Source organism: Salvia splendens, chromosome 14, assembly GCF_004379255.2.
Source record: "Salvia splendens isolate huo1 chromosome 14, SspV2, whole genome shotgun sequence".
NCBI lineage: Eukaryota > Viridiplantae > Streptophyta > Magnoliopsida > Lamiales > Lamiaceae > Salvia > Salvia splendens.
In genome coordinates this window covers 27,472,456-27,499,152 of record NC_056045.1, presented here as the reverse complement: position 1 = coordinate 27,499,152, position 26,697 = coordinate 27,472,456, and the positions used below count along the sequence as shown (strand labels likewise).

The following is a 26,697-nucleotide window of genomic DNA, read 5'->3' as shown; positions in this document are numbered from 1 at the left end:
TTGTCATTTTTAGTTGTCCACGAAAAATAAAGCACTTTTTAAAATGAAAAGTTTTCAACAACTTCTCTCTTACTTTTTTCTTTCTCTCTTACTAATAATATGGACCTCACATTCCACAAACACTACTTCCCTCTTATTTTTTTCTCTTCTCTCTTACTAATAATATGGACCCCACATTCCACTAATATTACTTCTCTCTTACTTTTTTCTCTTCTCTCTTACTTTACCAATTCCAAATTAAAACCTATGTCATTCACAATGTGTCATATTTTTCGTGGACGAAGAAAGTACGATAATTTTTAGTCTCGAACTCCTTATTTTAAAAATCTCTTTGGGACTGCTCCCTCTATAATTATGTATAAATCTGACGTAGAGATACATGCTTTCAAGCACATCATTTGATATTTTTCAACTTATAAATTATTGGAGGCAACTCGCCGGCCTCACACTTGACCATTACTAATATATTGACAAGTTCAATGATTCCCAATTCATGTCATTTTCATGATGTCACACCTCTATAATCTTAGTCTTATTGCATTATTTTGCTAGAAATCAATCCAATTGAACATAACACAAAATTTCATTTGTGAGTGAGCAAGATATCATCATCTTCTAAACTTTGCAGCTACGCTTCTCACTTCATTTTTTTTTTTGGATAAGACCTAATTTATTGAGTGACATTTGCCCCACAACCACCCCATCACATTTAAACATCACTCACCTAAACTCATCTTTCCCGTGCTTAATAAACAAGATTTTTTAAGCTAAACATATAAAGGGAATCCACCAACACAAGCTACAATCATTATTACACATGTTTATCTAACTAATTTAATGTGACCATATATACACAGCTTTGTAGCATGAGTTAAATACAACAAACCTATACTCATATTTGGTTCGAATATCGAACAAACCTTCCCATACGAGCTCGTACCTGAACGTATGATCACCGATGGGGACGAGGTATGGTGGTCGCCTATTCGCCTCAACCAATTTGAAACTGGAAAAAGAAAACATAAATAGATCTTTTCATAAAAGGCCTTAGGCCCATGAAATGCAAAATGGCTTTATCTCATCTAAAACTTGAACTCAGAGGATGTTTCACTACAATCAACAGCATTGTTGAGTTTCATCTTATATCTTGGCCACCGAAGTCTCTACCAACGTCGAGACCACCATTCATCAGAACTGATAGTCCGCTAGTGGAGCCGCCAGTGGCGGCCATCCCCAAGCCAAGAAGGTCAAGGGTGGTTTGTTTAGGCCCGAAAATGGAAGGAGTTCCCAACATTAGTTCCTTGAGACCAGAACCGCTATCACAGGCTAGCCCGAGACCAAGGCCAGAAGCTAATGACGCCCCGTCGTGAGAAACACTAGGGGACGAGGACGAGGACACAATCCCGAGGCCCCTCAGTAACGACGTGTTTGATGCTGCAGCACCCATCTGAGCGGCCTTTTGTAGCAACGCCGTTGCTGAGAGAGATGGAGGTGGTGCTGGAGGATACTGCACGTGGTCCTGCCCTGCTGTTCCGAAAATTGACGACCCCTGATTCACTGCAAGGCCGAGAGCTACTGGCTCTGAAGATGAAGAAGGAGCAGTAGCAGGCATAGGGTCGGGACAAGCAATTGCCTGGAATAGATTGGAGAAGCCAGCTGATTGAGATTGGAAGCTTCCAGAAGATGTGGATGAAGCAAACAGAGTGGCAAAGACATTACTACTAGAGCTTCCATTACTGCTAGAGCCACTCGTCAAGTTTGTCATCAGGGGTGTCTCCTCCAACACTCGGCCACTGGTCGAATCAGGTTTTGCACTTTCCAGTATTTCTGTAACTTCAAGAAATTAACATCAAAAAAAAAATCAAATAAAACAGCAAAAGAAGCTATAACTTTTCCTTATAAACGGTTCTATGCATAAAGCAAAATCACACTTCCACTTCTTGGATCTTAATGCTTGTTTGCTTTAAATAAAGTATGCTAATTTTTTAATCAATCTCCCACTAATCTGTCCATTAATAACTAGTTCTTGCATTATAAAAACAGCTAACCATATGCAGAGAGCAACAAAAACCATAAACAGACAAAACAGAATCCAAGATTCAAAGGCAACAGAAAAGGACAAATCAGGATTTAGAAAACTACCATGATTGTTGTTATCTGGTAAGGCCAAAGATACCACATCAGTTTGAGTAGAATCTTCATGCTCCGATGGCAATGGCAACGGTGGTGGAGGCGATAAGGCCGGTGAAGGTGGCGATGGCGGTGAAACAGAGGCTGGCCTCGAAGTTTCCTCTGCTAAAGCATCACAAAATGCCCTGTGTGTGATAAAACTATCCTTCCTACACACCACAAAAATCACAATCAAGAAAAAGAGGCGAAATTCAATTCGATTTCGAAACCAAGCCAAATTCAACCTGTTGAACAGAGTCCCACAGTCGCATTTGTACTCCTTCGTCCCGCAAATCTTCGAATGCGCCTTCCAGTCGGACTGAACCGCGTATTTCTTGGAGCATTTGTCGCATTTCCACTTCTTCTCGCCGTGCTTCCGGCAGAAATGCTTCTTGATCCCGGTGAGATCGCCGAGCGCCCGAGACGGCTCGTGGTGGACGCAGCTCGGCTCGGGGCAGACGTAGACGCGCTTCTTCACATCCTTGCTTGATCTCTGCCGCAGCTTCCATGGCAGATTGTGGCCACGCCGGTGCAGCTGCAGATTCTGGTCGCGCTGAAACCCCTTTTTGCATACCTCGCACACGAATCTGTTCGTCGCCATTAACGTCTTCGGTGATAAAGCGATCACCTCAGCGTCAGGATCTGATCAAATTAAATAATCCCCAAATCAATTGAATTGCATATTTTGAACTATACAGTGATAACAAAAAGTGTAATAAATTCAACTCTCACCGGGCATGCCGGGAAGATTCCGCTTCTTTTTCGCAATTGATTTCGGCGGTGGCGTTGCTTGATTTCCGGAAGAAACATCGCCGGAGGCTGTGGAGTCATTCATTTTTTACCTTGTTTTGAGCTCTGAATTGTTTTATCTAACTAAACAGATTTCAGAAACCAGAAAAAATGCGTGCCCTAAAAAAGCTGGCGGCGGCGATTTTGCAAGCTCCGGTAAAATGGCGGCAAAATAGAATGGTAAAGAAGTAAAATTTACGAGTTTGCGGAAATAGGCTGTGGTATAAAACGGAGAAAATCAGGTGGGTATTGAGATTTGACCAAAATTATTGAGGTTGGAATGGGAAAAGTTACAGAGATTGGCGGCTACTGGGTTGAAATGAAGCAGTGGAGTGGGGGAGGTTGTACACAGAGCTTAATTTGTTGCACCTTTTCAGATGAACTCTGAGGTTCAGAGCTGCCGCCGAGTTGGAAGGACGGTGGCTTTTTTGAGTCGGCGGCTCAGAGAGAGAGAGTCAGTGGAGAAGAAGTCTTCTTTTTTGGGTCTTCAAAAAAATTATTTGATGATACATTATTAATGAAAGTTATAAATGTAACTGAGTAAGTATACTACTATAATTATTATATTTTCCATTTTTCTATACGTAAATACATGAGGTGTCGGATGCTTTGTATACTAAAAAAAGTAAATCTTAGAAACTAATAATAGTATTCTCTAATTTATGGGACATCATATTTTAGAGAGATGATGACATTTTGGCCTCTGCCACAACCCATTATAATTATTAGGCAAAGTTGTACACAGTATTTTAATGCCATGCTACAAAATTGAAAATTATATTAAACAATATTTGAAAGTTTCGACCTCATTTTATCATTTCCATTTTAATAGTATTTATCAATTATACCTTGACCTTGAGGTGCATCAATTAGTAGTGTATCTCAAAATTTGAAAGTTTCGACCTCATTTTATCATTTCTATGTTAGGAGTAGTATTTATCAATTGTACCAATTATACCTTGATATGCTATCAATTGGTAGTGTATCTTATTTTAAAATTTGAATATATTGTAATGTGTATTCAACAACTAAAAAATAAAAGGAAATATTAATGCATAAAATTTGTTTTTCACAGCAAAATAATTGGCATCATTCCGAACCGTGACTTCACAGTTGACAAAATTTTCCTATAGTAAATTGAGACAATTTTAAAAAATTGTTCTAATACTTAGAATTAATGATAGAGTTTATTCCGACATTTAGTAATTTTATCGATTTTATCTTTGTCTTCTAAATTTGTCAATTTTTATCCAAAATTCAGCTATTATAATTAGTCTAATCCAATTTTTTGAACTTATCAATTTTATTAGAGCATCTCCAATGCCGGCGTCAAAATCGCGACGCCGATTTTTCGCCGACGCCGGTTCTGACGCCGAACCATTGGAACCGGCGTCGGCGAAATTGGCGTCAAAATCGGCGTGGCCATGCCGATTCGCGCGATGACGCCGGTTCCGACGCCGATCCTCACGGCGCCATTGTGGGTCCCGGATCGGCGTCAAACCGGTGTCAGATTTTATTTTTATTTTTATTTTTCTTTTGAAAACACTATATATACGCGCTTTGAACGTCATTTTCATTCGCACCACTTGTTTTAACGAGTACTCTCTCTACCTTACTTTCTGTTCAAAATCAATAACGAGCAATGGAGAACAACTACGAAGGTACTCCAGTGACTCCCGGGGGATGGTCTCAGACTCCCCCGCCTCCCGGTGTAGGGTCTCAGACGCCCCCGACTCCCGGGGTAGGGTCCCATACTTCCCCGGCTCCTGGGGGAGGTGGTTGGCCTCCGATGACCGGGTACTACAACATGTACCCGTGGCAGCAGATGATGTCGGGGTGGGCACCCGGCATGCAGCCCCCTATGCAGATGATGCCGGGGTGGGCATCCGGGATGCAGCCACCGGCACAGCAGATGATTCCACCGGCGCAGCAGATGATTCCCCCGGCGCAGGGGACGCACGGGGAGGACAACGCCTATCGGCCGACTTTTGATTTTTCCACCGGTTCTTCACACACATCGACCCCATCGGATGCACAGTATACGGAGACCTTCTCCTTAGAGGACTTGGGTTTTGATATGAACGAGGTTCCGGAAACTCTCATTCAAAGCCAGGGAGTAGGGCGGGGTAAGAAGAAGGGCAAGGCCAAGAAGGTCGGCGAGTCGTCGCAGCCGGAGGCCGAAATCCGGGGCCGGAGGAAGTGGACGGACGCGGAGAACGTTGCGGTTGCCAAGGCGTGGGTGAGTGTCTGCGACGATCCTCTCGTTTCGAACAACCAGATGATCGTCAACTTGTGGGCCAAGATAGCAGCAGCCTACAGGGCATTTTGCCCTGAAGGGAGACCGTGCACCGGGGAGGAGGTCCGGAAGTGCTGGGACCGAATCAGGTCTGGCGTCTCTCGATTTTCGGGTTTGTACGCCAACGCCCTCCGCATGCAGACCAGTGGCCAAACAGAGGAAGACTGCAGGAGGATTGCGGAGAGAGCCTACCCCGATCCGCAGAAGAAGTACTATGAGTTCACCTACTGGAACTGCTACGTTGTGCTCAACGAGTCGGAGAAATTCCGGGCAGGCGTCGACGCTGGCTGGCCGAAGAGGCAGAAACTGAACTATACCGGAGATTATAGCGGCAGCAGCGGTGGTTCGACAGACCTCCCCGAGACGGCCCAGGAGGTCCTGAATCCTCGTTCGTTCGGTCGCCGACCTCGCCCGGTTGGCCAAAAGCGGGCGCAACAAGTTGCGAGGGGGGGCACCCCGAGTTCCCAGGGGGTCCATTCGACATCCCCCCTCGGCAGGTCTACCGAGGAGCTCAAATTCTTCGCGCGCCAACAAACGCGCGCTCAAATGGTGAAGACCTTAGCCGACTTCCAAGCGGCGGTGGACCCCGAGGTGAAGGATTTTCTTCGTGTATTGCTCCAGAGCCAGCGTGAAGAATTGGAGGCGATGAGGAGGGACACCGGCGGGAATAGCCGCGGCGTAAGTGGCGACGGAGGCGGCGGCGATGACGGTGAAGAAGCGCTGGGCGACGACGGAGACGAGGACGGCGGCGAGGAGTTATTTTGTTTTACTTTTTTAAATTAATGTACTTTTTAATTTTTGTACTTTTTTTTTAAATTATTGTACTTTTTTTTTAAAATTAATGTACTTTTTAAGTTTTAATATTATTATTCGAATTTTCCGTATTTGTCTCGTAAATTAAATTCCGTATGTTGATACGAGTGTAAATTAAATTATATAATTGTTATTAGTGATGTGGATAGGTAGTGTGAAGGCTATGTGAGGGCTATTTGATGTCCAGTTGATGTGACAAGCTGATGTGGCAGGAGAATTGTAGTGCTGATGATGTGGCAGTGTGAAGGCTATATAAGGGCTATTTGACGTCCAGTTTTACTAGAGATGCTCTTACAATATTTTCAACTTAAACTACAAATTATTTAGAAATTGAAACTAACATAATTTTTTCATTATCACTTTTTAACCTTGTGGTATTTTTTCTAAACATATACTCTGTACACCCACAACAAAATTGCCATATTGTGAATGATATTATATTTTATAAAATGATTGATAGCGTTGTGAATAGAACACAAGTGTCTCACTCTAACTAATGGTTTACATCAGTAACAAACATGGTAAATAATGGCGACGAAAGGTAATAGAATAGTGAATTATGTAGATCCCACTTTTATAAATGGCCGTGACAAATTTTTCGGATCCAAAAAGAAATTGTGGCAAATGTTTAGTAAATTAAAGTGTTTACTAATAAGACATGATACTATCCCGAGATAAAATATCAGATCTTATTTATTCAATCAGACAACATTCATGAAACTTGTATATCAAATCCAACATCAATATTTTCTTTAAACACGTCCCTCTCTCACCTAGAAACGGATATAGAACCTGTCCTGATAATCAAGTGGGATTATGGCAAATCAAGATGATATAAAGACAAATCAGTACTAACCTTAAATGATTTGCTTAATTTGTTCTAACCCACACCAATCAAACACCCACTAGGATTCAACATCACATTATCCTCATCCTAATTATGTTTTTTTTAAAACATGTTGTGTGAGGGATGATGCTTCAATCAAGCACACCACTATCATGACATAAATATTCACCTAAAAACTTTTATTCATCTGTCCCTATCAAAATTTAACTCACCCCTAATCTTAGATAGTTTTAAATTAGTATTATTTCATTACATCATCTGCTTCACCTTCTACTACTCACATTGGCCCAATCTGACTTTATTAGATAAACAATTTGTGCACATCAGATGTGATCACTAAAGTAAATAATTCAACTTCTAATTATTTATATATTTGACTATCCAACATTCTGTTCTACTTAGTAAAATTACATATTTGAGCTATACTAACCAGTAATCGCATATCACAACTGCTACTAGCATTTCTGCAGAGAAAGATAAATATGAGTGCAGCAACAAACCTTCAAACAGACAAATCTTGTGCTGCTGCAGAAACGTCAACACCGCCATTAACAGAACTCATCAAAGTTGATACCCTGCCGTTGAGCCACCATTAGCAGCCATCCCCAGCCCGAGAAGGTCGAGAGTAGTGTACTTAGGGCCGAAAACGGATGGAGTTCCCAACATTAATTCCTTCAAACCAGACCCACTATCACAGCCTAGTCCGAGCCCGAGCCCGGAAGCTAATGATCCCCCACTTGTCTCCATTTTCTGTTGACTCCACTCCTCAGTAGAATTAGGAGATGAGGAAGACGAAACTATCCCAAGACCCCTCAGCAATGACATGTTTGGTGCAGCAGCGCCTATCTGAGCGGCCTTCTGCAGCAATGCTGTTGCTGAGAGAGCAGGTGGTGGCGCTGGAGGATACTGCCTGCGCTCCTGTCCTGCATTTCCGAAGATTGATGAGCCTTGATTCACAGCGAGACAGAGAGCAGCAGGTTCTGAGGATGAAGAGGGTGCGGCATCAGGGGTATAATCAGGGCAAGCGATAGATTGAAATAAGTTGGTGAATCCAGTTGTTTGCGGTTGCAAGCTTGCTGAAGATGTGGATGAAGCGAATAGGCTGGCAAATACATTACTGCTTGAGCTCCCACTACTGCCGGAGCAACTGCTACTGCTGCATCTCGCGGCCAAGCTTGTGGCGTTAGGCGACTCTTCCAAAATCTGGCTGCTACTGGGATTGGCAGTGGTGCTATCCAGCAATTCGGTCACTAAACAATATCAAGAAACAAACAGAAAACCCTTACTACTTATAGAAACAAAGAATCAGTAACAGAGAACAAGCAACTTCAAGATTATATGCAGATAACAAACCAACAACTTCTTTACTATATAGTTCTTGAACATAGTACAAATAATATGCAGATAAAAACAGAAACCAGTGACAGACAAGATCATAGACAAGTAGACAACAAATGTTATTGTATTTTGTCCTAATCAACAAATGTATAGAGGAAAAGACAACTAATAGTCTAAACAACAAACAAATCCAAGTTATATTAACATACCATGATTACTATTATCATCACTGCTGTTATCAGGTACTATGCTGGAGGCAACATCAGCTGCAGCTGGAGGAGGATCTTTAGGTGCAGGGGCTTGCCCCTGCTGCGGTGGTGGAGGGGCTGGCGGTACCCCAGTTTCAAGATCTTTATCCGCATCAGCAGCAGGCTCGGCTGCCAACGGAGTTTTTTTTGCACCTTCATCGGCCAAAGCATCACAGAATGCCCTGTGAGTGATATAACTGTCCCTCCTGCAATCAAAACCAGAGTAATAAGCCATCAATTCAACTTCAAGATTTGAGTTGCCATAGAGAAATTGAAAACACTCTCCACCTGGAAAACAAGACTCCACATTGACATTTGTACTCTTTCGTTCCACAAATCTTGGAATGCGCCTTCCAGTCGGATTGAACGGCGTATTTCTTGGAGCACTTGTCGCATTTCCACTTCTTCTCGCCGTGCTTCCTGCAGAAATGCTTCTTGATCCCGGTCAGATCGCCCAGCGCCCGCGCCGGCTCGTGGTGGACGCAGCTCGGCTCGGGGCAGACGTAGACACGCTTCTTCACATCCGTGCTCGATCTCTGCCGCAGCTTCCACGGCAGATTGTGACCCCTCCGATGCAGCTGCAGATTCTGATCCCTTTGGAAGCCTTTGTTGCAGACTTCGCACACAAATCGATTCGTCGCCATCAGCGTCTTCGGCGATAGGGCAATCACCTCGGCATCAGGATCTGATCCAATCACACACAAATTCTCACCTCTATGATTCAAAATTACTTACAAAAATTAACAAAATCAACTCTCGAAGCTTCTATTCCACTTCCACATACCTGGAGTTCCAGGCAGATTCCGTTTCTTCTTCGCAGTTGGTTGGGGAGAGATCGTTTGATTACCAGAAGAAGAGTCGCCAGAAGCTGCCGACTCATTCATGGCGCTGAGATTTCTCTAAACCAGTAAAATAACGATTCTGTTGATCTTCAAGCGCATAAAATTAGTGCTGAGGAAATTTCAGCGCTTCAAAACTTTTCCTATTTCAGCTACAGAAATTCAGCAAATTGAGGTAAAAAATGTCGCCGCGTAATCACCTCCGGTGAGGATAGGTGCGAAAACATTGAATATTAAAATTGCAAGTCTACAAAAATGGATTGGGGACAAAGACCATTTTATTATTCATTTCGACCAAAATTAAATTACTGAGGCTGAAATCTACCTAGCGTGAGATGTAGAGCTAGAAGGCGAGGTTGATTCCCCTGCGCGTCGCCGTTCGCCGACTGGAGAAGGTCGGCGGCGGGTCAGAGTTAGAGAGAGAAATTCGGTAGAGCGAGAGAGAGACTGTGTGTGCAAAAAAAAGTCTTCGTTGTTACCTTTTCGGTCTTCATATCTTCTTCAGACTTAGCTGCTTTTATTTACCATTTTTGGATTTTCTTTTTAGCTTTCAAAGCCTTCCCTTTTGAATTTTTGTACACAGATTATCTGATTACAGTTCTTAATTACGCATTAATGAAATTAAAACTGTCTTAAGGAAATTTAATTAGAAATTTTATAAAGAAAATTATTTTAATAAAGGTATTTAGGAATTAATGTTACTAGTATAAATATTGGTACCAAATAAATTGAAAAGTGAAACTGTCTCTCAACGAGATTTAATTAGAGATTGTGTAAAGAAAATTATTATAAGAAGGTCATTTATGTGTCGATCTACGACATAACATTGGGTTGGAGCTATCTTTATCCATTTAAAAACGTCAATAAAAATTTTATTTTATTTTATTTTATTTTATTTTATTTTATTTATGTTTTTATATTTCTAGTAACTTTTTTCTGACAAGTTAAGATAGTGTATGGGTTTATAACCAAATTAAGATAGTAGTACTTTTTATTTGGGTTGTATTGAATTGTGTACAACTTTAATTTTCTACCTCCAGTTTATTCAGTAATATTTCTTTTATAACAATCCCAAATAGTTGTAGTCAATAGTGCATAAAAAGGGTAAAGTTTATAATGTCTGTAGTCACTATTATTAGATAGTAACCATTAATAAACTTAAAAATAAAGAAAAAATAATATACTACTAATTAGTTTAATCCGCAAAATACTAGTACTATGAAACTATTTAATTATCCATTTATATATAATGGCAAATTTAAGTGGGGTCGAGGGATGACCGACTCCACTGTCACCGTATGAGGATCATAAAACTCCATTAAATTCGGTCTTTAAAGTCGTCGTCGTCGCCAACATGGTGCGATAACCTCATTTGTAACTGTGGCTCACTTTCGTTATTTGTTCGACTTATATTGTCAGCGGTGATTATTGCACCGCCTCTACCTTCCGACGCTAGCGACAACCTTATTCATTGTGTCTGATTCTATGATTAGATTCGTCATTATTTATATACATATACTAGTTTTCCCCTAATCAAACTAACAAGATGAAGATTTTTTACAGCATAAAAATGAAGAGATCTCAATTATGCAATAAGAGCATACTCGTCGGTTGATGATAGTGGAAAGGTATGACATATTTGTTGAGTGACAAAAGGATGGATCCATGGACTTAAGAAAAAAATGACAAGATGAATCGTTGATACTGATTTATTAGCTTGTCTTTGTTATACGAAGTAAATACTTGGTGTGGGGAATGTGCCCAATTATTTTTATCAACGGACATAATTACTAATTCTTTCGTAAATTTGTATACTCTTTCAAGAACTAGATTCATCTAAAAATTAAAGTTATTTCATATCTAAAGAAATTATAAAAGTATGGAAGCCAACAAATTTTCTTTTTTATTAAGGCCTACTCTCTTTGACTCTTTTGTCCAATTAGCAATTTGTCCTCTTCTTTTCGTTGTATCTTAGTTGTCTCAGAATTTCCTTAAATTATGTTAATTGACTATGCTTCAATTCTACAAACTAGTGACAGAACTTGGACTTTTCATAAATTATAAGTTTTATTAATAAGACCAAATTTGTTCTTACCAAGAGCATTTGATTAAGCCGTAAATATTTTTTTAATTATATAGGCATTCATTGGTATGTATGTGGCGTGTAAATTTACGTCTAATTGTTAGTATTATTATCATTATAATTATAGTACTATTGATTTGAATGAGTATGAACTTTATGGTTATCTTTTCATAACTATTGTTTTCTAGTGTATCACTGTCAATGCACAAAAAATATGAAAAAGATAATTAAAAATTAATGAGCTACTTTACTTTGTAAGGAAGTGGAGGAACAATAATAGTAGGCAAAAGATAGAGTGAGATTTTATATAATTATTATATTATGATATATAAATAAAATGTTTTCGTGCACGAAAAGTGATTCCGTACCACCTCAGCGCACGTGATGTTGTAATGCTTGATAGGAACTTAATCTCACCTAGACATGCCCACGGTTTTCGGTTCAGGCGGTTAACCGTGGAACTGGAACCGTGACAATTTTTACTAACCGGAACCGTCATATTTTGAATCGCGGGCCGGTTCCAGTTCAAGATTTTACGAACCGAAACCGTCGCCGAACCGCAGGTTAACAGGCAGTTTCACGGTTCCGACGAGATATCCGAGGCGTCAGCCGGTGACAGCTTTTTCAGGCGGTTTTTTGATCGGAACCGGCGGTTAACCGTGAAACCGGTGGATTTCCGGTTCTGGTACGAAACACAAGGCTGACACGTTGCAGAGCCGATGGGATGTTTCATGCAGGTCGGCAGACGGTTTGTTAACCAAAACCGGCGGTTTTGGGGTAAAACCGGTGGTTCCGCCAGTTTTACCTCAAAACCGCCGGTTTCGTCCGATTTTAATTTTTTTTTAATTCTGATTTTTGAATTCAAATTGATCCATTCCCCCTCCCCCTTTATTTATGTTCTGACGACACTTGTAAATTATATCACATTGTTGTATATGTATTGTAAATTGTAATGTATCGTTGTCTGTTACAATTCAAATTCAATAAAATTGATATGATTTTCACCTTATTTGTCTTATTTTAATTTAAATTATCTATTGTCTTGTTCAAATTTATTGTATAAGTCCAAAATTCCAAATTACATAGCAAAAAAAAAACCGTCAAAACCGAACCGAACCGAAACCGCGAAAACCGTCCGAAAATCGGCGGTTCGAAACCGGAACTGCCGGTTTTCGAACCGGAACCATGAAATAGCCTCACGGTTCAGTTCCGGTTCCACATTTCTCTAATCTGAAACCGGCGGTTCCAAACCGGAACTGCCTGTTTACGAACCGTGGGCATCACTAATCTCACCCTCCTTCCATGTACTACCATTATACAAATAATGAACCTTTGAGGATCCAGATTTTGACATTGAGATTAAGAAAGTAGTAGTAGTAGTAGAAATTATTTTGGCTTTGTCACTATTAGTATGGAGCAGGGTATTTTTCGAGGTAGGTGATGCTAGAAAGATGGGTAATGAGAAAGAAAGAATTAGAGAACAAACAAGAAATGTTAGGGAAATACATATGATCGTTGTCAGTAGAATAAACGTCAGCGTCGATAGAATCGCGACATTGGGAAAGCTGCACCGGCACCGTGGGCCATAAGCCGCAACAGAGAGAACTAGAGAGAGACAGACATGAAAATAGAGTGAGATAGAATGACACGAGAGAGATACATACAACATTATAATCAGATAAAATGACATAAGTGAAACAAATTCTGAAGAACAGTAGAGATATTGTAGACAGAAAATTAGGAACTTAGTCGTAGAGTTGTCAAATGGGTTGACCCGACCCTTCATGAATGGGTTTGGGGTTGGGTTTCTCTCTATAAAATTGAACTCAACTTGGCTTTAACTTACTTAATAAGTGGGTTGAGTTGAGATGGTCATGGGTATGTGAGCTGAGTTTTTAGTGATCTTGAGTCTGGGTTGGGTCTGAGTTTGAAAACGGACCAATTATGCTCACTTTAGGCAATGAGTGTTGGAAAATTTGAGATACAAACTTGCCAGACGAAAATTACACGGAAATAAAAACAAGGAAATTACATGGAAACAACTGAAAACAAAAATTACACGGAAAAGTCTGTTGAAAGTGGTAAGCCGGGTCGATGAGTCCTCTTTCCGCAAGACGAGATACGCCTCGGTAGTGCTCTCGGTTTGGTATGTTGTCGCCAAAGATAAAACGGCTTCGTCTCTGAAGTAGCAGCACCGCTAGCAGCAGAGCTCCGGCGAACGGGAGTAAGGCGGGGGTAGAGCTTCGACGAGAAGATTATGCAGAGAGGGAGAGAGCGTGTATGCAAGAATGCTTGTGTATGTTCTGTCTAGAATGCAATGGATGCATGCCTATTTATATGCCAAGTCCACCCGCAGGGGCATTGATGGAGTTAACAACCATTATGTGTGTCATGATGGCTTGACTGTAACCGCCGAGGGTTATTGACTGGTGCACTAGCCATTGGGAGCTGAAGAGACACGACGCACCTGGACACACTACACGACAGGATACACCATTGACTGTCGGGGTTCAACGGGGACCTTTTGTCTCCCGTTATGCGTCGGGGTCCAGCGGGAACATGACGTGGACCAGACCCGTCGGGGATAGCGTGGAGTTTGGGGTGGTCTAAAAAGAATAAGCGGGGCTTGAACCACGCTCAACGATCAGCTCCAAAGAACAGTCCAAAGACCACCCAAAGACCAATTGCCAAGGCTCTGTCACCCGTCTTGTTCCACAATAATTATTACACATAATAATTCATCTTATTAAATACTTCATCAAAGAAGTTTATCATCACCGGTGTGGGATAATTAACACTTAGTTAATTAATCCCTTACTTTTTCCCATAGCTCATTTTTGGCTTTATTGTGACCAACTTTAATATATTACAGTATTTCTCACTCACCGGGAATCGGATTTGAGAAAATGAATATACTACGGTCATCTACTCGGAACGTAGATCGACGTTATTGCATTTAATTTCACAAAATTAAATGTCTTGTTACGTTTATTATTAGTCAAAGTCATTTGACCAAGCACGATTCCAACAATGAGTTTAGCCCTTTTCATTTCACTGATGAGCTGGGTAAGGTCAATCCAACTCAATTAACAACTTTAAACTCAGAGGTTCAAACCAGCTCCTAATTGCAAAGAGTGAAACATACAAGATTTGTTTGCACCATGACCCAAAAGACCAATCTGGCATCACTTCTACACTAATTCACACTAATTTGACTATAAATGTCAAAAAAAAAATTGACTATAAATGTCAAACATTGATTCCGAATAAGAAGACATCTCGGATAATTAGCATAGAAAAATGTACTTTGAGTAGTTATAAGAAAAAAAATATTTGACAATAAATTAGTCGTCCTATTTACATATTCTTGTCAAAAAAATAATTTCGGCCATAAATCAAACTGTGGAGCAAAGTTCTAGCAATTTAAAATATTTCGATTATTAAGACTATAATAAAAATAACTTTGTCTTAAAATTGAGGCAATACAATATGATTAATCATTCTTCTTTCATTGATAAGGTTGTGTGGTGGAATTTCAGTGGCTCCACAACTGGCCGACAATTAAATTAATGACATCCAAATCAACTATGCCTAACACCACCAACCTCATATACTATTCTTTCTTTTTAAGAAACAGAATCATTTTATTTTAAAATGCTGGATGTCAACGACTTTAAATAAAAAAGTTGAATATATATATACAAAATTCCTATTAATTTAACACAGGCATGTGATTTTGTCTGGGGCATTTTGATTATTTTGTCAACTTCAAATTTAAAATTGATTATAATTTGCTAAAAAAATGTAGTTAGAAAATATTTCAGACGACAAGGCAGCAATGTTCACTGTATTTGGCTTGAATTATTCTTCAATATCATTCACAGTTGGTTTAATCAAACAAGAAATAACTGAATTAGATTAATACATTGCACGACTGAGAAATTAGACAGAAAATCAAAGTGAATTTCTAATCTTATGTCATGTTTTTTTGTTGATAGAATAACTACATAATATAACAACAATTTTGCATGAAAGCTAGAAGTACAATGGGAAAAATGGGAGCAAAAATGAAAGAAGCACAAGCTTCACTCTCATTGTCAATTCTTTCTCAATATTCAAATGTATAAATTAAAAAGCCTCCTCTCTTTCTCTATCTTTTTTCTGGAGTTGTAGTAGCAGCAGCTTGTACCTTAGGGCAATCTGATGAAAGATGGCCCTTTTGTCCACATTCGTAACATGTTCGCCTCCGTATCTTTGAACTCATAGCAGCCGAGACACTGCTAGGAACTTGCTTTTCAACTTCTACACTAGCATTATAATGGTTGACTTGATAGTTTTCTTGTGGGACCTTTAAACTGGCAGCAGCAGCAGTAGGTACCAGCAGTTGTGTACCTGGATTTGTAGGAGTTGCAGCTTGTATCTTCGGGCAAGCTGATGAAAGGTGCCCTTTTTCTCCACATTCGTAACATGTTCGCCTCCGAATCTTTGAACTAACATCAGCTGTGACACTGCTTGTAACTTGCTTTTCAGCTTCTACACTAGTATTATAATAGTTGACTTGATAGTCTTCTTGTGGCACCTTTAAACTGGCAGCAGCAGGTAACACCGGTTGTGTACCTGGATTTGTAGGAGCAGCAGCTTGTATCTTCGGGCAAGCTGATGAAAGATGGCCTTTTTCTCCACATTCGTAACATGTTCGCCTCCGTATCTTTGAACTAACATCAGTTGTGGCACTACTAGTATTATAATAGTCGACTTGATAGTCTTCTTGTGGCACCTTTGAACTGGCAGCAGCAGGTAACAGCGGTTGTGTACCTGGATTTGTAGGAGCAGCGGCTTGTATCTTTGGGCAAGCTGATGAAAGATGGCCCTTTTCTCCACATTCATAACATGTTCGCCTCCGTATCTTTGAACTAACATCAGTTGCGACACTGCTAGTATTATAATGGTCGACTTGATAGTCTTCTGGTGGCACCTTTAAACTGGCAGCAGCAGCTACCGCATTGACTTGATAGTCTTTAGGTGGAGCCTTCAAACTGGCAGCAGCGGCCCCCTTGCCATTCTCGACTTGATTATCTTTTCGAATTGGTTTCGACTCAAAAGCAGTACCTTTCTTCACGGCACAGCTTATTTTAATAGGCCTCCCACAGACTACGGTTTGATCCAAGTTCAAAGCTGTTTTTAGAGAGAGGCTGTCATCGAAATCGACATGGGCATATCCCTTGAACTCCCCCGTCTCTTTATCTTCACCAAACCGAATAGATTTAATTGCGCAGCCAGCAAGAGTATTCTTCAAATCATCCTCGGTTATATCCCATGCCAGATTACCCACATATATCCTATTGTAGCCCTCCTCGACAGATGGTGCAAAATTGGGCAACTTGTTTTCTTTAGCTGACTTGAAAGGCTGGATTTTAAGGAAAAAACCACCCCTGGAAAATAGTAGAAATTCAGATCAAGACAAAGTGAACAGGATCCTCGAGTGTTACAATAGTATATAAGCTTACATGTCGGAACCATCAAGTGCCAATGCCCTTTTCGCTGCAGCTTCGGTCTACAAGAAAAAGAGCACAAATTAACATTATGAAAGTCCATCAACTTTATACAGTAATTTAATGGAAAAATAATGGTCATAGCTACACAAGGGGGCTCGAACCATCATCAAAAGAGAGGTACAATGATGGTTATCCTTGCCCCTCAAGAAAAACAAGCCATGCTGGAACAGAAAATCTCCAGGGCCATATCAGAAAGACATGCATTCATTATTTCCATCTCATAATTTAAGCAAAACCCACATTATTGTGAAAATGTTGAAGTTGGGATATTACAGAAACAGCGTAATGGGACACAAACTGATATTTCCCCCTTGCTCCAAAAATAACTTATAACCTAGGAGCTCAATCTATAAAATAAGCTTAGTTAACATTGTATAAGAGTGATTTACTTCCCTTGAATTTCAGAAAGTGTGATTCAACAGCTAGTTGAATCCGCGTTCTCTGTCATATCAGTTGTACTTGTATTCAGGCATTATAGCGTTTTAGATTGGTTCCACGTCCTAAGAAATAACACCAACTACGGAATGTTCGAACAAATCACAAAAAATCATCATCTATCAAGTCAGAGAATCTACCTTGAAAGTGATAAATGCTATTCCTCGGAACTTCCCAGTGTCTGGAAATGTCATACAATCAATGAAAGTAATGGTTCCACAACCTTCAAAGTAACTTCTAATATCATCCTCATTGGAGTAGTATGGGATGCCTCCAACGTACACTTTTTGAGAACTCTCTAAATAAATTCTGCAGGATAAAGCAAGATGTGATGAGTGAAATTATCAGAGCTATGCAAAAATATGAGAAGATTAAAAGTTTCGAAATGTAAAGCAACCCCGTTGCAAAAACTCGAGACAAAATTACAGCCTACAGCTGCCCAAAGTAAAAGTGTTGAAGCAAAAAGGCGTTGCATTTATCATGCTAAATTTTCACAAGAATCATGTTACTAGCTGTCCACTGAAAAGCTAAAAACAGCTAGGAGAAGGCAAAGAGGAAGGATAACTATGTCGAGGTTGGTCAAGTACTCTTTGTGCATAAGAGAGCACAAGAAGGGTTGCTAGTCTTGCTCTTTTGGCAAGTGAGTTATGAGGTCTTCTGATAAGTTCCATTCAATAATTAAAGTTAAGAAAGTATGAGTTAATGCTACTCATGCAATTTGACATAGCTCTAAGCAAATGAGCCACGAAAAAGGAGAGCTACATATCACAAGCTCAGCTCATTAAACAAAATAGTAATATTGAAAAAAGTTTACCATACAACCATCAAATGAGATAAACAATTACTGTTCAGCCTTCACGTATATTATCTGATTGGTAAATAAAAATACACTACTATCAAATAGGGTCTATGACTCTATTTACAAGCAATGCCCACGACATATATAAACCATCCAATAGAATAAAGTCAGGAATGACATACCTATCATTATCAATGCTCACATCAGCATTTGCCACAAGTTGCTCCGTAGTAGATCCATTTTCATTGTGGTTAACTCCTTCCTTGACTGCCCCATCTTCCGCCTCATTTTTTTTATCGTCATTCTTTCTCTTCTTTATCATCCACCACTGTCGCGGCCTCTTCTTCTTCTTGTTGCTTTTCTTCTTCACTTTAACTGAAGCCTCACTTTCATCTTTCTGCTTCTTCTCTACATTCTCTGATGTCTCACTTTCATCTCTCTTCTTTCTTTTCTTCTTTACGTTCTCTGATGCCCCACTTTCATCATTCTTCCTTTTCTTCAACTTCTTCTCCTGCTTAGTATCTGAATTCAGCCCATCTTGTTGCTTTAGCACCACATCACCACTTGTTCCTCCATTTTTAGTAATGTTTGCATTCTCAGAAAGTGCCTTTTTCTTTGGTTTTACTCTTTTAGGTCTTTCTCTTTTGGATGATTTGGACTTTTGTGCCTCTAGATTCTGGATAACCCTCAAGGAATCCGAGGCTTTAGAAGAAATAGCCTGGGATTTCTCATGACTTTTGTCTGCTAACTTATTCTTACCTCCCGAGATTGTGATTACTGTGGCTTTAGCAGCTCGTAGCTTCTCCTTCAGCTTCTTGTTTGATAACACCATTCTTGTTCTTCTGCTCTCTTATCTTAGCAATCCAACATATCTAGCACAAGAGACATTCAGATTAACATCACAAGCAGTTCAAATTTTCAGCAAAACCAACAAACTCATCAAACTCCAGAAGAGAAGCACAATCCAAAAGTTATGCACTATATAATACTGAACTACTTGTTTACAACCACAAGCTTTAGTGGTTTGTGGTATTCATCCTCCCCTTTGCTAGGATGACAGAACCTGGTACAAATCACAATCCCCTAATTTTAAAAAAAATGTTTAGGGAAAAAAAACGAAGAAGCAACATTGGGATCAACCAACTGGTTTTTCAACAAACAAAATTCCCAACTTAGTAATAAATATGCAGTTGGATACATCCTTCGTGAGATTATGCCAGAGAGCTATTGCAATTATTGCAACGCGACAACATGGAAACGTCGGGAATTACAAAAGGACTCAACAACATTCATGAATCATGATATTCCGACAGTACCACCCCCCATAGAAAAGAGGGAAAAACACACAGCACACGAACACAACAAGTTGAGAGAACAATTGCTTCAAGCTCTAAGATTTCATGCTCTTAAATTGGGCACAGTTTGCTAGGTTCCTTATTTCTACCCGCTATTCAAGTTACAGACCTAAAAGAATCGAAACTTCAAAAACAGACAACAAACAGGGATTCAGCTAATGCAGTGTTTACCTCGATTGTTCTTTCACGAGTTAGTTCTTTACAATCCAGCATTTCACAAAACACAACATGACAAAGCAATAGCTACGAATTAAAGCACGATAATTTACTCGCATAGAAAAATATGTATGCTGACAGTAGAGCAAAGTTGAATATGCGTAGTAGCTCAGAAAGAAAATGAGAATAGGAAAAAGAAATGGAAAAATTTGCAGCTTACCAGTTCGTTCAAATAGCCAGACACCGCGGATTCACTCTCTCTCTCTGAGATTACTCTTGAAAACGGTGGCCGCGAAATAAAACGGAATGAAGTTGGCGGAACGGAGCCGTGCGGCGGCGGAAGGTTTTATTTGGGGTTTTACCATTTTTTCTTTTATTAGCTTCGACCTCGCAAGATATTCAGTTTAACAAAGTAACCCATTTAATTCTAACCTCTTACCCGAAGCCCCCAAATGTCTTTCATTAGAGCATCCACAATAGCGGATGTCCCGGCAGACGTCGGACCGGCGTGCCGGACGTCCATGCGAGATGTCCGCCATTAAGCAGCATGCATACGGATACGGACGTCCGCTGCGTACACTAGAGTTTTGCAGCAGTGGGATGTCTTGTGACGTGGCCGGAGATGTTTTTGGGAAGTCCGCTGGATATTCTTTCTATCGTGGATGCCCTTACATTTTGGTTTGTTATTTATTCCTTTTCCTTATTTTTATATTTAGAAAATAAAAAAAGAATTTAGATATAAACCTCTCGAAGTTTCACATTTGCTGCTAGTGGAAGTGTAGATGACGACCAGGATAGCGCCGGGCGTCGGAGCAAATCTTCTCGGCCAGCATTCCGCCGAACGCAACCAAGACGCCACAGTATACGTCGGCAATCTCGAAAATAAGGTACTGTTTACTTGTTACCTCATTTTCTTGTGCTGTCAATTTGACCTAGGGTTTAAGTCTGTTTGCTTACTGTACCGGCTCAGATTGATCGGGGAATTAAGTAATTTTCAAAATAACCTGCGAATTTAGAGGAATTTATTGGTTTCAATTTTGCTATGTTTATGCACCAGTCCAGTAATTTTAACCTGGCTTAAGAGTTCCATGTGTAAGTGTTAATTGCTTAGCTGCAATTGATAACACAAGTTGAAGCATGAAATCGAGCTCCATCAGCTGAGGAGACTCAGGGACCGTCAGATGCATTGCGGAGCAGAGTTTCAATCCTAGCCGTAGGATTTAAAATGTTGTTAGATGCGAGTTTTAAATAGGAATAAGAGGGAACTTGTTTTTCCAATCCCTACAATTCGAGCTGTACATTCTTCTTCAAGAAATACAAAATTCTCTTCAAGATCCAAATTAATTTGTCATCTGCAATCCAACTATATCTCCGATTACTTTACACCATGGTTACGAGGGAACTCAAACGAGTAAAATAAAGCTCCATTAGCTGATACATCTAGTAATGATGTTAATGGATTTTGGTGTAACGGACTTAAATTTCTAATGACTTGATGTGGTTATGGTTCACACGGATGATCTTTTGTAGTGTAGATTCGAGGTCTCTTATGTACATTTTGCATTGCTTTATACATCCTAGGTTTTTGCATTGTAAGGTTGCTGATTCAAGTTTTTTTCTCTTTTTGATTTGCACTTATAATGCTATCCCTTCTTAGGTTTAGATTTTTGTATTGCCTAATTTGCCTTAGTTTCTCATTTCACTATCTGAGCTGCTATTCTGCATTTTTGTCCACCTACTCATTGTATTTTGCTTATTCTGAGAGCTTAATCGTAAGCTGCCAGTTTTATAGTGTTACCAACCAATATATGATCTTCGTTGCTCTTGATAGCTGAAGACTTATGGTTTACCTCTTATGTGGGCATACAGGCAGGTGAAGAGTTATTATGGGAGCTGTTTGTGCAAGCCGGTCCAGTTGGTACGTCTCTGCTTTCTTTATAGACCTTTTTCTGTAAACCTAAGTAACTTAGTAGATTCTGTTGCTTCATTACAAACTCTTTCCTTTGTCTTTATCTTTCTGTTTTTGCTTGTTCCAGTTAATGTATATGTGCCCAAGGACAGAGTTACAAGTGCTCATCAAGGCTATGGATTTGTGGAGTTTAGAAGCGAAGAAGATGCTGATTATGTAATCTTTTTTACTTCCAACATTATCAATACCACATTTTTCATTTCCTTGTCTTGTTTCCTATGTTTTGATCATTAATTCCTTTTGCAGGCAATCAAAGTTCTTAATATGATTAAATTGTTTGGGAAACCTATACGAGTAAATAAGGTATGCAGTATGCATCTATGCTTTCGTTCAGCCAATTGCATTTCTCCATTATTCTATTAGGTTATGACATATCTTACTGGTATTATATAATAAGTACTGGTGTATAAGACCCTCATTACATGATCTTATTATTTGGACTATAGGCTTCACAAGATAAGAAAAGTGTGGATGTCGGAGCAAACCTTTTTATCGGAAACCTCGATCCTGTAAGAATGATTTTGCTTTCTCTGCCAATTGCTGTATGTTCTATAAAAGTATTTATTTTAACTGGTGTAATGTTGTAGACATATATTTTTTTTTCTATGAATTTCTTTGAGATTTTGGTTGATCCACTGCTGAGTGCTGAATGGTCTTGTATTTGCAGGATGTTGATGAAAAGCTTCTTTATGACACTTTCAGTGCTTTTGGTGTTATTGTTGCTAATCCAAAGGTTTGGCCTCTATCATCTCTTGGAGTCATCCATATATTATTGCTGTTTTTGTGTGCTCTGTGTGGAGGGTGGAAATATATGTTTTGTACTATAAGACAATCGAATGGTATAAGTCTGTTATGCACTTTCTCTCTACAATGGCCTATCTGAACTGGAGTGCATGCTTTTTTTTAAGAAATGGGGATAGTGACCTCTATGTGTTATTGAGATATATATTGACTTAAGGCCACCACCATTCTAGATTTCGTGGTCCCTGCCTCTTTATGTTAAATTCTTTATTGTTGAAGTTTATTGGTCAGTTAATAGTAAATTCTTTTATTATCATTTTTTGTATTACCATTTGTAGTAAATATTTTTTCTTCTTCTTTGTTTACTTGTTCAATGTTCATAATCCTCCTATTGCCTCAAGTTGCATATTTCACTGATTCTGTTGTTGCCATATTAGTATATTACTGCCTCGTGATGAATGAGATAATCTTTTTCGAAGTGTCACCTGTGAGCGTGCAGTTTGGCTTTCCATTTTCTGCTGGGTTTTAAGTTTTGGTGCCATTTGCAGATAATGAGAGACCCTGAAACTGGAAATTCTCGCGGTTTTGGTTTTATCAGCTATGATTCTTTTGAGGCGTCTGATGCCTCTATTGAGGTAATATTTTCTGTCTGATCCTGTGCTTGTGCTGCTGCTGCCTAAGTATGAGTATTGTGCTGATCCAGTACTTATTATAATAATTGAACACAGATGTTATTTTACTGTTAAACAATTATTCATTGCTCTTTATGAATGAGCATAAGATGATTAGGTATTTCAGAATAAATTTAGTTATGCATTTTATTTAACAAATTATGTTTCCATAATTTGTAAACATTTTAGTATAAAACTTGTGGAATTCTTTGCAATATATATTTGTTATTATTGTAACATGTTTTTGCCACACTCATTTTTTATATCGGGTTAAAGTTAAGCATCCTGTTTTGATATGATAATGAATAGTTCAGAGTGGCAGAAACAATATCATGTATAGAGCATGCCAGCATCCTAAATTAAAAGCTCGAACCCTGAGGTCATCATCATGCTATGGTGTCTCTGTCTTCGGTCTTGTGTGATGCCAGTGTATAATGTTTGTTAAACATTGCTTTTGTGCTCTCACCCTAGATTCCTTGAGGTATTGGTGCTATGAAAATGATTGATTCTCTCCTAGGAGGATGTGGCAAATGTTTGCTCCTGAATTAAGTTATTCTACCTCTGATAATTTATAGAGTACTTGGGAAGTTTTTTTTCTCTTTCAAAATGGCTCAAATATTTGAAAATTTTGAATATCCTAATATTCTTCATTCCACAGACGATGAATGGCCAGTACCTCTGCAATCGTCAGATAACAGTGTCTTATGCATACAAGAAAGATACGAAAGGAGAGCGCCATGGCACCCCTGCAGGTGAGTTCTGCTTAAGACTTTGAAGCTCCTACTTCTCGCAACTAAGGCCTAATAGCCTGAGTGTTTGAGTTCATTACTGAAGCAGTTTCCCCTCCATTACAAATTGCAGAAAGAGTTCTTGCTGCTAGTAATCCTACTACCATAAGAAGTAGGCCCCACACCATGTTTGCAAGTGGACCTCCAACAATACCTCAGCAAAACGGTGGTGTCAACGCCCCAGTCGCACCAAGGCCCTTCACAAACGGCCCTGTTCCTCCACCTCCGATCCCAGCACTCAGTGTCCCGCCCCCACAGAACATGTATCAGCCTATGCAGATGCAAGCGCCATCTTGGCAGGGTCAGCCACCACAACCTGGCCACGCTGGCATCCCTCCACCAATGCAGCAGTTCAGAAGCATGCCGCCTCCGCCTCCACAAATGGCCCCAGCTCCTATGAGACCTCCACCGCCTCCATCTGGAATGGCTCCTCCTCCTGGTTGGCGACCACCGCCGCCGCCTCAGCATCTCGTGGGTGGAACCCATCCCATGCAGCATATGTCCATGCCCCCACCTCAACATATGCATATGCCGCCACAATAAATTTGACATTGCTGGAGATGTCATATGCCTCTTTAGATATTGGTACTGTTCTAACCTGCTTTTCATTATGCCATGTTCAAGTAGTTACAAAATATATTCTTGTTCAACTTTTTTTGTTGATGATTATACAGTTAGAAGTTCATGTTTGCTTTCAGCTTTCACCTTCAATTTCGAAATAACTTAGTCTATTATGATATCTTGTTTCGCAAAATACTCCCTCAGTCTGCGAATAGGTGTCCCATTTTTCCATTTCGGTCCGTCCACAAATAGGAGTTCCGATTCATTTTTACTATAAATGGTAATCGACCCCACATTCCACTAACTCATTATACTCACATTTCATTTAAAACTAATATATACAAATGAGATTCGTGTACCATTAACTTTTTTCCACTCATTTTTCTTAATTCTTAAAATCCGTGCCATAAAGAAATGGGATTCCTATTCGGAGGGAGTAAATGTTTTTTCTTTAAACTTGATCTGTTAGTGAAGCATGCATGCATATGCTGCCATCATGATACTACAGCCTCAAGATCTACTTTTCAGTCTCTCTCTCTTCATTGTCTGGTCTAACTTCTTGAAACTAAATTATTTCCCCAACAACCAATAAAGCTTGTCCATTCACCAATTAGCAGTTACTCCCTATATGTTTGTCTCCTCCTCATCAACTACGATTCATCTAGGATTTACCAATACTCTCTTAGTTTCCTTCTCAGTTTTTTCTTTTTCTCTATGCTAAATTGTGCATTTTGTTTATCTGCACTTTTTTTGTGATGTTTTTATTCATACTAATAGATTTTATATGCATGTGAATTGCCCAGTTGTGTCCTTTCTGATGGATATATGCTGTGGCCAAGTTACTACAACTATTCATCAATCACTTTACTTTCAAGAAAGACAGGTTAAAGTGACATTGCTGAAGCTCACAATTTAGGAATCTTGAAATACTTGTCCTTTTCTTTTCAAGTCCTAATTGCTATCTTATTGTAGTAAGCTTTTATTAAGAGATTCATTTAGACATTTCCACCCTTCTTGCTTATGCGAAGTTTATGGCCTTGTTCGATTCCACTATTGTCTATGATTAGGTTTATGTTTATTCTTATCTCTTGTTCGACTGGCATTTTTTTTTTCAAATACTTGACATCTGACGATATAGCTCGGCACATTTTCATGGTGCTAAGATTACAATGTATTTCACGATTATCGATCAGACCACACTCCAATTACTAATTTAATCCTAGATTAAGTCTATTTTAGCTTATGTTATGTAGTAGTGGAAGTGGAACAGTTGATGTAAATAAGTAGCATTATACACGGGTAAGTGAATACACTGGTAAAAGAAAGATATGGCAGCAATCACAAATATAATTGGCTGTATTATTAAATTATTCCTGTTAATCGAGTAATAGAAACAAACATATAACAAACTCCCATATGAAAACTTTATTATTTCCACACAAAAAACAGTGCCCTAATGTCAGAATTTAGATTGAATACTATGTGAGAGATTGCATATGTAAATAGATAGATTTGGGAAAGAGGATAGAAAGGTAGAAGAATCTCTGATAGCGTGAGAAAAGAAGCGCTCTGTTGGGTCTTTTCCATTTGTAGCAAACTGAATTTTCATCAATATTGAAGATTGCAAATGATGGATCCGCGAATTTCTGACGTTAATAAATGCTGGTAGAGAATGAAGATTGTGACACAAAGAAATTACGTGGTTCGATTTACTGAGGTAAATCTACGTCCACGGGAAGAAAAGGGGGCAGAGTTGTATTGCTTGATCTGTTTTCTACAGCTTACAAATACAAACTTGCTATTTGCTATATGGTCTTTTATCTCTAGAGAGCTTAACCTTCTTCTATCAGATCTAAGTTCTATTTATATCTTGAACTAAGATCGTGGCTTGCATCACCACCCCAAGTCGTGGATGTCGTGTAGGTCATGGCCTAAGATCGTGGATGTAGCGTAGGTCATGGCCTACGATCGTGGCCTGAGTTGACACCACGTGGTAGTGGGTGTGTTGGACATCCTGTATGGGTCCACTAACTCCTTGTTCGGTCGAATACTGAGACCGAACTGCTTTGGTTGCCGATCTGAGAGTAGAGCTTGATGCCGACCTGAGAGCAGAGCTTGATTGGATGGCTTTTACCGAGCTGTAGGCTGAGGCCGAACTCTTTGGTAATGCCGAACTCATACTCCTGCTTTGGTTGCCGATCTGAGAGTAGAGCTTGATGCCGACCTGAGAGCAGAGCTTGATAGG

General features: G+C 39.6%; 3 protein-coding genes and 1 pseudogene across 6 annotated transcripts; 1 reads left to right on the top strand and 3 right to left on the bottom strand.

Annotated features, from left to right (window-relative positions):
- Positions 1-745: 745 nt before the first annotated feature.
- On the bottom strand, positions 746-3,487 carry LOC121763668 (zinc finger protein GAI-ASSOCIATED FACTOR 1-like). Of its 2 annotated transcripts, none has more exons than XM_042159729.1 (4): positions 2,902-3,487; positions 2,415-2,811; positions 2,143-2,339; positions 746-1,833 (listed from the first exon to the last, which is right to left on the bottom strand). In XM_042159729.1, the coding sequence occupies exons 1-4, from the start codon at positions 3,002-3,004 to the stop codon at positions 1,136-1,138; spliced, it is 1,395 nt and encodes a 464-aa protein (XP_042015663.1). In that variant the 5' UTR covers positions 3,005-3,487; the 3' UTR covers positions 746-1,135. The 2 variants fall into 2 exon arrangements, with proteins under 2 accessions (XP_042015663.1, XP_042015664.1); XM_042159730.1 differs by having other exon boundaries at positions 746-1,827; positions 2,902-3,483.
- A 3,757-nt stretch (positions 3,488-7,244) lies between these two features.
- LOC121763240 lies at positions 7,245-9,838 on the bottom strand (annotated as a pseudogene).
- A 5,526-nt stretch (positions 9,839-15,364) lies between these two features.
- LOC121763837 (protein gar2-like) lies at positions 15,365-20,086 on the bottom strand. Of its 2 annotated transcripts, none has more exons than XM_042159922.1 (5): positions 19,943-20,086; positions 18,394-19,083; positions 17,553-17,721; positions 16,930-16,976; positions 15,365-16,854 (listed from the first exon to the last, which is right to left on the bottom strand). In XM_042159922.1, exons 2-5 carry the CDS (start codon positions 19,041-19,043, stop codon positions 15,573-15,575), a joined length of 2,148 nt encoding a protein of 715 aa, XP_042015856.1. In that variant the 5' UTR covers positions 19,044-19,083; positions 19,943-20,086; the 3' UTR covers positions 15,365-15,572. The 2 variants fall into 2 exon arrangements, with proteins under 2 accessions (XP_042015856.1, XP_042015857.1); XM_042159923.1 differs by lacking the exon at positions 19,943-20,086 and adding an exon at positions 19,738-19,803.
- Positions 20,087-20,453: 367 nt separating this feature from the next.
- Positions 20,454-25,536, top strand: LOC121765704 (splicing factor 3B subunit 4-like). Of its 2 annotated transcripts, XM_042161909.1 has the most exons (10): positions 20,454-20,609; positions 21,592-21,640; positions 21,759-21,847; positions 21,938-21,994; positions 22,138-22,200; positions 22,359-22,424; positions 22,981-23,067; positions 23,762-23,855; positions 23,965-24,476; positions 25,256-25,536. In XM_042161909.1, the coding sequence occupies exons 1-9, from the start codon at positions 20,505-20,507 to the stop codon at positions 24,432-24,434; spliced, it is 1,080 nt and encodes a 359-aa protein (XP_042017843.1). In that variant the 5' UTR covers positions 20,454-20,504; the 3' UTR covers positions 24,435-24,476; positions 25,256-25,536. The 2 variants fall into 2 exon arrangements, with proteins under 2 accessions (XP_042017843.1, XP_042017842.1); XM_042161908.1 differs by lacking the exon at positions 25,256-25,536 and having other exon boundaries at positions 23,965-24,580.
- Positions 25,537-26,697: the final 1,161 nt, after the last annotated feature.